The following is a 12,125-nucleotide window of genomic DNA, read 5'->3' as shown; positions in this document are numbered from 1 at the left end:
TTCTGCCTACGAGGAAATCGTGCTATGACAAAGGTTCCACCATGCTTGAAATGCAAGCTGCGATTAAATGAGTTCATTTTCTACGCGTTATTTTTTTCTAATTAATTAATCGTAATTAACGCGTTAAAGTCCCGGCCCTAACACACACACACACACACACACACACACACACACACACACATATATATATATATATATATATATATATATATATATATATATATATATATATATATATATATATATATATATAACTTCCTTGTTATGGTAGATAAATACGTTAAAATAATCATTTAAAAAACAACTTTTTCATAGTAAAAAAGCAGAAATAAATGGAGACTTTTTTTATTATTCTGGTTGAAACGATGTAAATAAAGTTATTCTGAATTTGATTAATTTCTTGCCTTGTTGGTAAATAAGAGCTCTGCTTGTTTATTAATCTTAAGAACCTACAGCTGGTTTTATTTAAATTGAGCAAAACATAAAAATTTAAAAACATTCCATAAATCACATTCTGAGTTATTAATAATAATAATAGTAGTAGTAAAATATTAATAATAGTAAAATAACAATAATATAAATAATATTAATAATTATTCTTATATTAAAATAAATAATATTAATAAAATTAATAATAATAATTTGATGAATTTCTTTCCTTGTATTGTGCTGTTTGAATGCTGGTTGCTTGGTTACCATTCTAACAAACAGCAACAATAAATGAATCCACTATTGTTGCTTCTATTTGTGCTTTTATCTTTGGCACAAATTTGTTGAATTTTTGTACTCTTGAAAGTTTTTCTCTAAACATCTTTAATCTGTGGTCAACAGGAACGTCTGGATTAGATCAATTAAGATTAAATCAGAGGCAATCAACACAAACCTCCTCCTGATGGGTCTCAGTGACCTCAAACTGGGTTCAGGCTCTGAGAGCAGAGGGAGAGCTGCTGGGTCCCAGAGGATTCAGAGAGGGAACATATTGTGGGATTAGAGTGAGATTGGGTCGAGAGGACGAGAAAAGCCGTGGAACGATGACAAATACTTCTCTTTATGGTGCAGATTTTAAAATCACTAATCCTGATCTGTCTTCTGTTTTCCAGACTAACAAGGCTTCGGCTCAGGGAGATTTTCAGGGGGCCAACGCAGCCTCTCGCCAGGCTCTGTGGCTCTCTGTGCTCTCCATCATGTTCGGAATCATCACCTACATCTGCGCCATTGCCGCCTTGATCTCATACCTGTCTGCAAAACCTCCATAAGTCCAGCTCCTCCCACACAAACGGGATCATCCGCACATAAAACATCTGTAAAATATTCCCAGTCAGACTCCATTGTTCATGGTCAGCTGAGAGGAAGACAGAAGCTTCCAGTCGCTTCACTCTGAGCTGCAGCAGCCGTTCTTTATAAGGAAAACAGAAAATGTGTTAGTTTTCTCCATCCTGCCGGAAGCAGAGACCTAAACAATATGGTGGAGATGAGGTCCTCCATAGATCCCAGATTTCCTGCAAAAATCCCAGAAAACTCATAGATCCCAAAAATCCTGCAGTGATCCCAAAAACCTTCCAGAGATTCAAGAACCCCTGCAGTTCCCAGGATTTCTCCAGAGATCCCAGAACTCCTTCAGATGTCCCAGAAATTCTCTAGAGATCCTAGAACTCCTCCAGAGATCCCAGAAATCCTGCAAAGATTCCAGATCTTCTGTAGAAATCCTAGAAATCTTTGAAAGAGGCCAGAAATCCTGCAAAGATCCCAGAGCTCCTGAAGAGTTCCCAGGAATCCTCCAGAGATCCCAGAACTCCTTCAGATGTCCCAGAAATTCTCTAGAGATCCTAGAACTCCTCCAGAGATCCCAGAAATCCTGCAGATTCCAGATCTTCTGTAGAAATCCTAGAAATCTTTGAGAGAGCCCAGAAATCCTGCAAAGATCCCAGAGCTCCTGAAGAGTTCCCAGGAATACTCAAGAGATCCCAGAACCCCTGCAGAGTTCCCAGGAATCCTCCAGAGATCCCAGAACCCCTGCAGTTCCCAGGAATCCTCCAGAGATCCCAGAACCCCTGCAGAGTTCCCAAGAATCCTCCAGAGATCCCAGAACCCCTGCAGAGTTCCCAGGAATCCTCCAGAGATCCCAGAACCCCTGCAGTGCTCTCAGAAATCATCCAGAAATCTCTGAATTTTTACAGAGTTCCCAGAAATTCTGCAGAGATCCCAAATAAATCCCTGAACTCCTGCAGTTTCCAAATCTCCTCCAGAGATCCCAGAACTCTTCCGTAAGTTTCCTCTCGTCTCACAGCCAGCATCAGCTCATGTCTACCTGCAGAGAGGACTGCCTCTCACGTGTTTTCTTGCCTCCTGTCAGAAGAAAGTGCCATAATATCTAAAATAATTCAGCAATATTTCTAAATAAAAATGTTACTTTTGAGAACATTTAGGTGGTTTTTAGCTGCAGATCTAAAGTGCCAAAATAAGATGTTCAAACGAGTCATTTTCCTTCTGAAGAGATATTTGAAAAGCGAACCTGGTGGCTTCTGTGGAACGAGAACAACCTTCATAAATGCGTAAAACTCAAGGCTGAACTTCAGACGAGCAGAACAACAAGGCAAAACAGCAGAAACACAAAAGATGGATAAAAGAAGCGATCGAGGTAAGGAGACGTGGATGCGGGACCATGAACAGGGACGATGGGGTTTACTCGTTGGGACTGCATCGTCGCAGAGGGGAGAGCGGGCAGCAGAGGGCGACAACGTCCTCTGCTGCCCGCGGATAAACGACGTAGGAAGTGACGCCACCATCGGCGTCAGCTCTGACAAAGTTTGCAGCCGCAAACGAAACGCTGCAGGTAAATAAAACCTTTCTGTTTTTAAAAGAACGGAAAGATGGAACGTTTTAGTAAGGATGCTACGCAACGTTTGATCAACGAGACCCCCGGTCCAGAAAAGAGAACCCAGTTCTGTTTTCATAGCCGACTACAAATAACTGGCTTTGTCATACGAAGGCGGAGGACATCTTGTTCTCGTCAGATGATTCAGCTCCACTGTGCCTGCACGTCTTCAACATCCTACAGAAACAAACCTTGTTGCGTCGTGGGACAAATAAAAGATTCCTGTCGCTCTGGTTTCCATCCACCCTAACCCGAAGGCGTTTCCATCGAGTCAGTCAGACGGAGGTTCGGTCACTCTCAAGTGTGAATATTTGAATTAAATCAATAAATCCTAATGAATGCACTTAAATGAAAAGATTTTCCTCTCTTTTTATTTGAAAATAATTAATAAAAACTGAATATTTATGCTTTCTATTAAAAGAAGACTTGGAAGGGGGGGGGGGAATCAGAGGTTTTTGGAGTAGCGCCGTCTCACGGAGTCTCTGTAGAACTGGAAGACCTTCTCCGATGCTTTCTGGCTGACGGCTACACATTCCTGCAGCTGTGGACGAACGGAAAGACAAACGACGGAGTCAGAGGAACGAACAGGAAGCCGTAAAGGAATTAGAAACACAAACACACACAGCCCGCTTCATCGCTCACCTCCTGGACCGAAAATGAACCTTTGGTCGATGACATCATCACTCTTCGTTCTGTGCTGTCGATGGCGAAAGTCATCAACGCTCGACTTTCCTTACGGAAGAAAAAACAAAAGGTCAGCATTAGCCTGCGCTGTTACCATTAGCAACCAGCTGGAGGCCCAGAACTACCAAATGAGCTGTTTGAGTCACACTAAACACTTTGTGTATTTCCTAAAATATCTTAAAGAGCAAGTCAACCCCTACCAGAATCTAACTCCACTCCCACTTCATGTTTGAAAAATGCAACAAATGCTGTTGCCTGGCAGACCAAGGGGGCGGAGCTGCTAACAAATACACACACACAGACATTGTGACATCATAATCTACCAGTTTACATCATAGCATACCTCTTAGCCAATAGTGGTGGAAGATTTAAATTAGAATACAATGCAGAGTTTTTACCTGACAACGGCACAACACTGCCAGTTTTAGGCAGAATATTTAAATTTTAACTAAGATGCACTGAAGTGACAAATTATTGACGGCACGTGTCTGCAGCACGATTAGACACTCGTTTCTTTAGTTTATCAGCAAAAAAAAAGGTTATTTGGGGTGACTTGCTCTTTAAAGAGCAAGTCACCCCCAAATCAGCTTGTTTTTCTGATAAACTATATAAACGCGTGTCTAATCGTGCTGCAGACACGTGTCATCAACAGTTTTGCACTTTTATGCATTTTAGTAAAAATTGAAATATTCTGTCTAAAACTGTCAGTGTTGTGCCGTTGTCAGGTAAAAACTCTGCACTGCAGTTGAATTTAAATCTGCCGTCGCTATTGGCTAAGAGGTACCCTGGAACGTTAGCTGGTACCATATGATGTCACAATGTCGTTGTGAGCCTGTGTGTGTGTATGTTTTGTATGGTAGGGGGTGACTTGCTCTTTAACTTGTTTGTGATTTATCCTCGTTATTGTTGCTTGGATGCTCTCTTTTCGGTCTCCAGTCGGTCACAACGTGCCTTCTCAGGTCTTTTCTCAGGTTCCTCCCAAAGTTGTCTCACATTTCAAACAGAAACTAAACAGAATCCTTCCAGGACACCCACAAAGACCCAGAGACCCAGGTGCGAAGCCCTGCGACTCAGGAGGAAGCTAAGAACCTCTCGCAAACATTTTGAGATATTTTGGAAACTCCCTGGGAAATGTAGTCGTGGCCCAGAGAGAAACTCTGCAGGTGAAGTAAGTAAAGGTCAGCACCCACAGGTTTTTAACCACGGATGGATGTGTGGTCTGCTGAAATGATGTCGACTGCACCGGGGTCGTCTGTGCCGAATTCCTGGGAGCTGTTTTTCTACAGGCTCGTCTTCATCAGAGCTTCGCATCAATTAAAACCTGAAAAGAACTAAAGGAGTCTCAGTATTTGCTTCAAATTCCTTTCAGATTTACTTTCTCCTGAGCTGCTGTGGGATCTGCGATGATGTCACCGTCCGCACCGATGGCGCACGTCACTCCACAGAAAAGACAGCTCATGGACAAGCCTGCATCCATCAGAGCCATGCAGGCCGCATTCAGGCAGCAGGACAGGAGCTGAGGAGCAGGTCAAGGAAGAAGAAAGGCTCCGCCCCAGTGGCTCCGGGGAGTTTTAGTAAAGGATACCGAGCCGTCGTCATGCAGCACCTGAAGGATGAGGGTCAGCGAGGAGCGAGGATGAAGAGACAAGAGAAGAGCTGCCTCACACGTTTCTCTCACACACTGCTCCTGTGACTGCTCCCTCACACCTAGAAAATTCAAAACGGGAGAATCAGCAGAGATAAGAAGAGAGACAAGCAGCTCACTGCCTCCCCCTTGTGGTGTGCCACGGTAAAACACGTTTCATGATGTAAAGTTGCTATGGCGTTAGGGTTATAATTACGTTACTGAGAAGAGATTAAATACTTTAAACAGCAGAGGTTTTTGTACTTGTGTGTGTTAAAGACGCTCAACTAAATATGTTTTAGAAACTCTTCTGGGGCTTTGTTATAAAGATTAAAGCCCCATCATCATCATCATCATCACCACTCTGGTGAAATTCGTTCTCTGCATTCGACCCATCCCTGAGGGAGCAGTGAGCTGCACACACGTCTGCGCCCGGCAACTATTTGGTCGTTTAAAAGAGCAAGTCACCCCCAAATCAGCTTTTTTTCCTGATAAACTATAGAAATGCGTGTCTAATCGTGCTGCAGACACGTGTTGTCAATAGTTTTGCACTTTAGTGCATTTTAGTTAAAATTTTAATTTTCTGCCTAAAACTGTCAGTGTTGCGCCGTTGTCAGGTAAAAACTCTGCACTGCATTTGAATTTAAATCTGCCATCGCTATTGGCTAAGAGGTACCCTAGAACGTTAGCTGGTACCATATGATGTCACAATGTCGTTGTGAGCCTGTGTGTGTGTGTATTTGTTAGTGGCTCCACCCTCTCGGTCTGCTAGGCAACAGCATTTGTTGCATTGTTCAAACAGGAAGTGGGAGTGGAGTAAGACTCTGGTAGGGGGTGACTTGCTCTTTAATCACACGAAACAACCTCTTAATGCTGAGTGTTAAGCAGGGAGGCATCGGGTCACATTTTTAAAGTCTTTGGTACGACCCGACCGTGGATTTGACCCCTGATCGCCCAGTCCCAGGGCAGAAACTCTACCGTTAGCTGGTAGGAGGAAAATGCTATAAAAGTGCTAAATGTTTTAGGCAACTCTCCTTACATCTAGGTCTGAAACGATTCCTCGAGTACCTCGAAAAATTCGTGTACAATTCTCAAACTCTCTGCCTCGAGGCTTCGTTTAATTCATGTTTAATTAATTCATGGCTTAGCAATCGCCCGTGGTCACGTTTCACCCGGACTGAAATAAGTGACGCACATACACACAGCACTGAACGCACACGCGAGAAGCGAATGTAACCTAACTTTCTCTTAAGCCATGGCGGACGACGTGGACCCCGGTGGAGTGTGAAAAAGACACAAAATATCAAAGGTGAGGGAGCATTTTTCACGTGGTCAGGCGGGAAACGTAGTCCAGAGTAAATACTGTAAAATGGATGTAGCCCACCACAACACCACATCCTCCATGCTGCAGCACCTGACCAGGAAACATCCATATGTAAATGTCACTTCTGCAAGCGGTCTCGGAGGTCCACTTTGCGACTTTTTCGTTTGTAGCGCTCAGTTTCAGCTCACACTGTCGTCTGGTAGCAACACGTCGGATCTAAAAATGTGCTAAAAATAGCAGTTTTTACACGTCAGACTTTTCATTGTGTTGTTATTGACTTCTGTTGTCCCTCGGGGTCGCTGCAGGAGGACACGGGTGTTTATGAGGAAAACGAAAGAAAGTAAATAAATGTTTTGTGATCAGTATAATTTGACAAAACCACGGCAAACATGCTTTCTCGACAATCCTCGTTAGTGTTAGACAAAAAGTGCAGAAATTAAAACGGACGTGTGTTCATAGGGAAACAGCTGGCGAGATGTTTGCGCATGCGCCGTGAGCGGTTCTGGTTCTGTTTGGGCCGCAGCCGCTCGCTGTGCTACTTCAACAGTTATCCTCCTAGTTTTTGTCTGGCTTGCAGGCTGGTAGATCCACACGAGGAGAAAACCGGCTCAGGTTGTTTACTTATTTTTTGCACAGGCGTTTGTTTACTGTGAAGTAAAGTTGAAGTTTTGAAAACTAATTTTGAATAAAACTTGAAGAATAACTGGCAATTGCGTGCTAATTTTAGGAGCTCTTTCATATTTTATAACATGCTATTTGATATAATGGTTTACAAACACAAAAGGGTCATTTATTAGAGTACTCGATTACAAAAATATTTGATAGCCGCAGCTCTAGTTCTGGCCTTAATAATGAAGCATTTTAAATGATGCACCTGAGCTGTAACTATGGTAACGCAAGATTCCATAGCTTTACCATAGTGACAGTCTATCATAGGTGACAGACAGCGCTCCATAGGGAGTCTAAGCCACGCCCATCTACTTCCGGACCACGGGTCCCCAGAAGAACAAAACAATGAATGCAAGTCAGCGGGGCTAAAGACACTATTTTCTAATTCTGCTTGTTATGTGCCATGGATTTCACACATGATTAGGTCTGAAACGATTCCTCGAGTACCTCGAATAATTCGTGTACAATTCTCAAACTCTCTGCCTCGAGACTTCATTTAATTCATGTTTAATTAATTCATGGCTTAGCAATCGCCCGTGGTCACGTTTCACCCGGACTGAAATAAGTGACGCACATACACACAGCACTGAACGCACACGCGAGTAGCGAATGTAACCTAACTTTCTCTTAAGCCATGGCGGACGACGTGGACCCCGGTGGAGTGTGAAAAAGACACAAAATATCAAAGGTGAGGGAGCATTTTTCACGTGGTCAGGCGGGAAACGTAGTCCAGAGTAAATACTGTAAAATGGATGTAGCCGACCACAACACCACATCCTCCATGCTGCAGCACCTGACCAGGAAACATCCATATGTAAATGTCACTTCTGCAAGCGGACTCGGAGGTCCGCTTTGCGACTTTTTCGTTTGTAGCGCTCAGTTTCAGCTCACACTGTCGTCTGGTAGCAACACGTCGGATCTAAAAATGTGCTAAAAATAGCAGTTTTTACACGTCAGACTTTTTATTGTGTTGTTATTGACGTCTGTTGTCCCTCGGGGTCGCTGCAGGAGGACACGGGTGTTTATGAGGAAAACAAAAGAAAGTAAATAAATGTTTTGTGATCAGTATAATTTGACAAAACCACGGCAAACATGCTTTCTCGACAATCCTCGTTAGTGTTAGACAAAAAGTGTAGAAATTAAAACGGACGTGTGTTCATAGGGAAACAGCTGGCGAGCCATGTTTGTGCATGCGCCGTGAGCGGTTCTGGTGCCGTTTGGGCCGCAGCCGCTCGCTGTGCTACTTCAACAGTTATCCTCCTAGTTTTTGTCTGGCTTGCAGGCTGGTAGATCCACACACGAGGGGAAAATCTTGTTTATAATAATAATAATAGTTTATAAACACAAAAGGGTAATTTATTAGAGTACTCGATTAATCGATAAAAGATTCGATAGAGTACTCGATTACAAAAATATTCAATAGCTGCAAAAGTTTTAAAGGTAAAAGTGCACGAAGGTCATCAAGTGTAGAGCAAAATGTACCTGTTAGGAGTGGGATTTATTACGTTTATGTTTTAGATGAAACAGGAGATGACACCAGTTTTTTTTTGTAAAAACCCTCATAAAAGGAAACGACTGAGTACATCACGTTTCTGCTTTGATAAAATGACTTGGTGTTGTATTTGATGTGAGGATTCTGCAAACAGCAACAGCCCAAAATGTGTCTGAAACCCGGCGTTCACCTTTTGTTTGGTGACACACCTGTTCCTGTTGACATTTTGGCTCATATCTAATATTTAAAAGTGTTTGGTTTAAGAAAACAAAACAAAAATGACAATAATTCATTTGTTTTCCATTCTGGAAAATAAACTACCTGCTGGTCCCACTTTAGGCTGAAGCAACACCTCCAGAGTGGCCCGATCATAGATTTCTTTACTGACTTTGACCTCAGCAGGCCCGTAAACGCCGGCCATCACACTCGTATCCCCTTTGAAAACAAACAAACAAGGTAAACGGTTATTAGTATATTTCTAATTTTACAGAAGCATTCATTTCATTCCAGAACTGCGCTGCTCTGGGTGGCTGCATGTTGGAGTAGCTCTGTTGACTATATGGAAGTTTTGCCTTTTTTGGACATTTTTTCTTCTAGTTTCTCAAGAAAAACTGTATTTTTTGACATTTTACTTTTCTGTTTCTGGTGCTGTGAAGATTGGAGGATTTTTTCTGCAATTTTTTCACTTTTTTAGCATTTGTTATGATGTGTAACCATGGCAACAAGCTGGTTTACAATCGGGAGCAGCTGATTAACATTGGAAAGGCTGAAATAACACCTCGACTGAAGCCACAAATCCCAAATGAGCTAAAACAAAAGAAGCGTGGGTGCAGAGCGGGAGCGGGACGGAGACGGAGAAAGAGGAAATTCAAACCATCTCTTCCATCGATCATAATGGGCGATGTGAGATCACTGGCCAACAAGATGGAGGAACTCCAAGCCCTTTCGAGGACTCAGCCAGAGTTTCGGCATTTTCGGAACCGCTGGAGGAGATAAAGCAAAGAAGGATTCTCCAGAGAATCAAGAAAATGATGGACAACCCTGAGCATTCTCTTCACAAGACTGTCCGACAACGGAAGAGTGTCTTCAGTCAGAGGCTTCTTCAGTTTGGCTGCAACACTGACCGCTACTGGAGATCCTTCCTGCCAACAGCCGTTGTAATATACAACACCTCTTTGATGACTTGATTATTATTATTATTCTGAGCTACTACAGCAATCAGTTTCCCTCTGGGATTAATAAAGTATTTTTGAACTGAACTGAGTGAAGTAAGAAACACCTAGAAGGTAAACAAAACACCAATCTGTGAAACGCCTGAACAACACTGGTTGATTTATTTTCAACGTAAAAAAAGAAGCTTTGTGACAATTTTCAAACATAAAAAGGAAAACTTCAACCAAAGGTGTAAAGGCCACGGGTTTAAGTCGAGGGAAACGCGTTTAAACACGCGACACCAAACCTCATATTTACACATTCACTTCCTTTCTTCTGCTTTTAAGATGCTTTTCGGCGAACAGCGCTCCTCTGCGACTCGCGCAGCCTGTTTGAGTCTGAATAAAAGACCAAATCACGGACATAAATGATGATTGTTACCCTGGACGAACGACGCCGAGCCGTCCGGTCTGGACAGCAGATTCTGTTCACAGCCGAACTCTCTGAGAGAAACATTATTAGAAGCAGAAACCTCCATCATGCCGCCTTCTTCGAGAATATGTTTGTCGCAGGGGAATTACGTCATCGGTTCTTTCAAAGTTAAACCGGAGACATCGATTTGACACTTCTTACAAAAACGTATTACATAGGTGTCTTGCGTTTTAATTTTTTATGATCATAAGTAACATTTTTCAACAATAATCTTTTTTATATATGCTTCTGATCGTTTATTTAGTCATTATTTATTTTGAAAGTACAAAACGGAAAGCGCTATCCATCGAGTTGTCAGTTAACCACTAGGGGGCGACAAAACCCCATTCTTTCATTTGTAAACACCATTTTAGAATGCTGCGTGAATAACCAGAAGCTGTGTTCGTCATTACTGGTTTCGTGTTTAACTTGATGCTGTCTTTGTGAAGCAAGTTGTAGTTTTTTGTTAAAGCAACTACTTTATTCATTTTACTTCTATTTGCCTTCAAATTTTGATCTTCTGAGAAAACTGACAGGTGCTCCGCAAGTGGACACCCGTTTTTGTTGCTTTATGTTTACAATTTAGGTAAAATTTTCAATAGCAAAAAATGCTTCTTCGTTTTTCTATTTTTTATTTATTTTGTTTTTGGTAATTGGTTTAAATATTTTAAATACATACTTGAAAGCATAAATGTTTCACAGAATATGTTTGCTGTGCTATGAAAACCTGTTTCAGACCTTCTGGGCCTAAGTAGGCTGTATAATCTAGTATTATCATAGTTGACTGGGTGCTTTGGAGGACCCACAGCACCCAAGTGGAGCTCGCTGCAGAACCACAAAGGCAGAGGATTAACTTGTTTCATATTTTATGACTTTACTATTTTGTTTTTAATGTAAGTCTGATAAAGATCATTGTGATGTTATTACTTAGTTTTGATCTGTGTGAAGCACTTTGTGATTTTGTCTGTGATGAGTGGTATATAAATTTCACTTACTTTATATGTATCATGTGTTAAATATAATAAATCCTAAATACTAACTACATAGAAGTATAATTATATATATTTATACACACACAGATATAAATAAATAAATATATATTTATTCATACACACACACACACATATAGATATAAACAAATATATATATATATATATTTATATAGATGTGTGTGTGTAGCCTGCCTTTCTAAGTCTGAGACATAATCCAGCTCCCCCATAGCCCTAGTGACGATAACTGACGTTGACTGAGATTTTAAGACAAACATCAATGCTGATGATTTTATTTTACATGTAATTGATGACATAGATTGGTAAACTAAACCAAACAGCAAAACACCAGGTACTAATCTGTGTTGCACATGCAAGACACACGGATATCTCTTTTGTCTCTTATGTCATGCATGAAAACTCCATATCATCTCTGAGAAGGTGAAAATGAAGGGAGACCGGGTTTCATCCTCATCCATATCGTGTGTAGTCACGAACAGACGGCCATTGCTGCGTCGTCTTCATCCACACTGAAGATGTCTGGTGGGATGACCTATGTAACAAAGTGTTGTTGGTTTTCCTTCACCCAGCTCCAGGCCACCATGATGCCACTCATCACAGACACGTCCCATATGCAAAATGATAATGAATTCCAATAACAAGGAAATGAGTCATGCTCTCGTCGTTGAATACAAATACACAAACAACCAATAAACATTCACTAGATGCTACATACCTGTACTTCTTTTCATTGGGTGACCTCCATAGTGTCTGGCTCTGTTGGGCTGAATTGACTTTGAAGAAAAGATTTTCCCCATGAAATATTACAAACTCCCCATGTACTG

General features: G+C 41.7%; 2 protein-coding genes across 3 annotated transcripts in view; one reads left to right on the top strand and one right to left on the bottom strand.

The window, feature by feature from the left end:
• The window catches only part of tmem91 (transmembrane protein 91), a 10,935-nt gene extending 9,542 nt beyond the window's left edge, over window positions 1–1,393 (top strand). Inside the window, exon 3 of the mRNA XM_015950782.3 lies at window positions 1,101–1,393. Within this exon, the coding sequence (XP_015806268.1) occupies window positions 1,101–1,256 (156 nt within the window). The 3' untranslated portion in view covers window positions 1,257–1,393. The remainder of the gene's footprint in view (window positions 1–1,100) is intronic.
• A 1,831-nt stretch (window positions 1,394–3,224) lies between these two features.
• On the bottom strand, window positions 3,225–10,421 carry exosc5 (exosome component 5). 2 transcript variants are annotated; one of them, XM_015950785.3, is made up of 6 exons: window positions 10,262–10,421; window positions 8,990–9,103; window positions 5,145–5,266; window positions 4,935–5,075; window positions 3,518–3,607; window positions 3,225–3,416 (listed from the first exon to the last, which is right to left on the bottom strand). In XM_015950785.3, exons 1-6 carry the CDS (start codon window positions 10,359–10,361, stop codon window positions 3,321–3,323), a joined length of 663 nt encoding a protein of 220 aa, XP_015806271.1. In that variant the 5' UTR covers window positions 10,362–10,421; the 3' UTR covers window positions 3,225–3,320. The 2 variants fall into 2 exon arrangements, with proteins under 2 accessions (XP_015806271.1, XP_070399786.1); XM_070543685.1 differs by lacking the exon at window positions 10,262–10,421 and adding an exon at window positions 9,543–9,661.
• Between the last annotated feature and the right edge of the window lie 1,704 nt (window positions 10,422–12,125).

Source organism: Nothobranchius furzeri, chromosome 13, assembly GCF_043380555.1.
Source record: "Nothobranchius furzeri strain GRZ-AD chromosome 13, NfurGRZ-RIMD1, whole genome shotgun sequence".
NCBI classification, from domain to species: Eukaryota; Metazoa; Chordata; class Actinopteri; order Cyprinodontiformes; family Nothobranchiidae; genus Nothobranchius; species Nothobranchius furzeri.
Note: the sequence above shows the minus strand (reverse complement) of the source record. Positions and strands in the feature narration are given on the sequence as shown.

What these genes read in the sequence shown, in the direction of transcription:
- exosc5 (XM_015950785.3), bottom strand. Translation starts at nt 10,361, where the DNA reads ATGATGGAGGTTTCTGCTTCTAATAATGTTTCTCTCAGAGAGTTCGGC. An exon ending in CTCGGCGTCGTTCGTCCAGG is followed by an intron (nt 9,104 to 10,261) that starts GTAACAATCATC and finishes TTGTTTTCAAAG; the next exon opens with GGGATACGAGTGTGATGGCC. An exon ending in GTTCATTTTCGGTCCAGGAG is followed by an intron (nt 3,417 to 3,517) that starts GTGAGCGATGAA and finishes GTTCGTCCACAG; the next exon opens with CTGCAGGAATGTGTAGCCGT.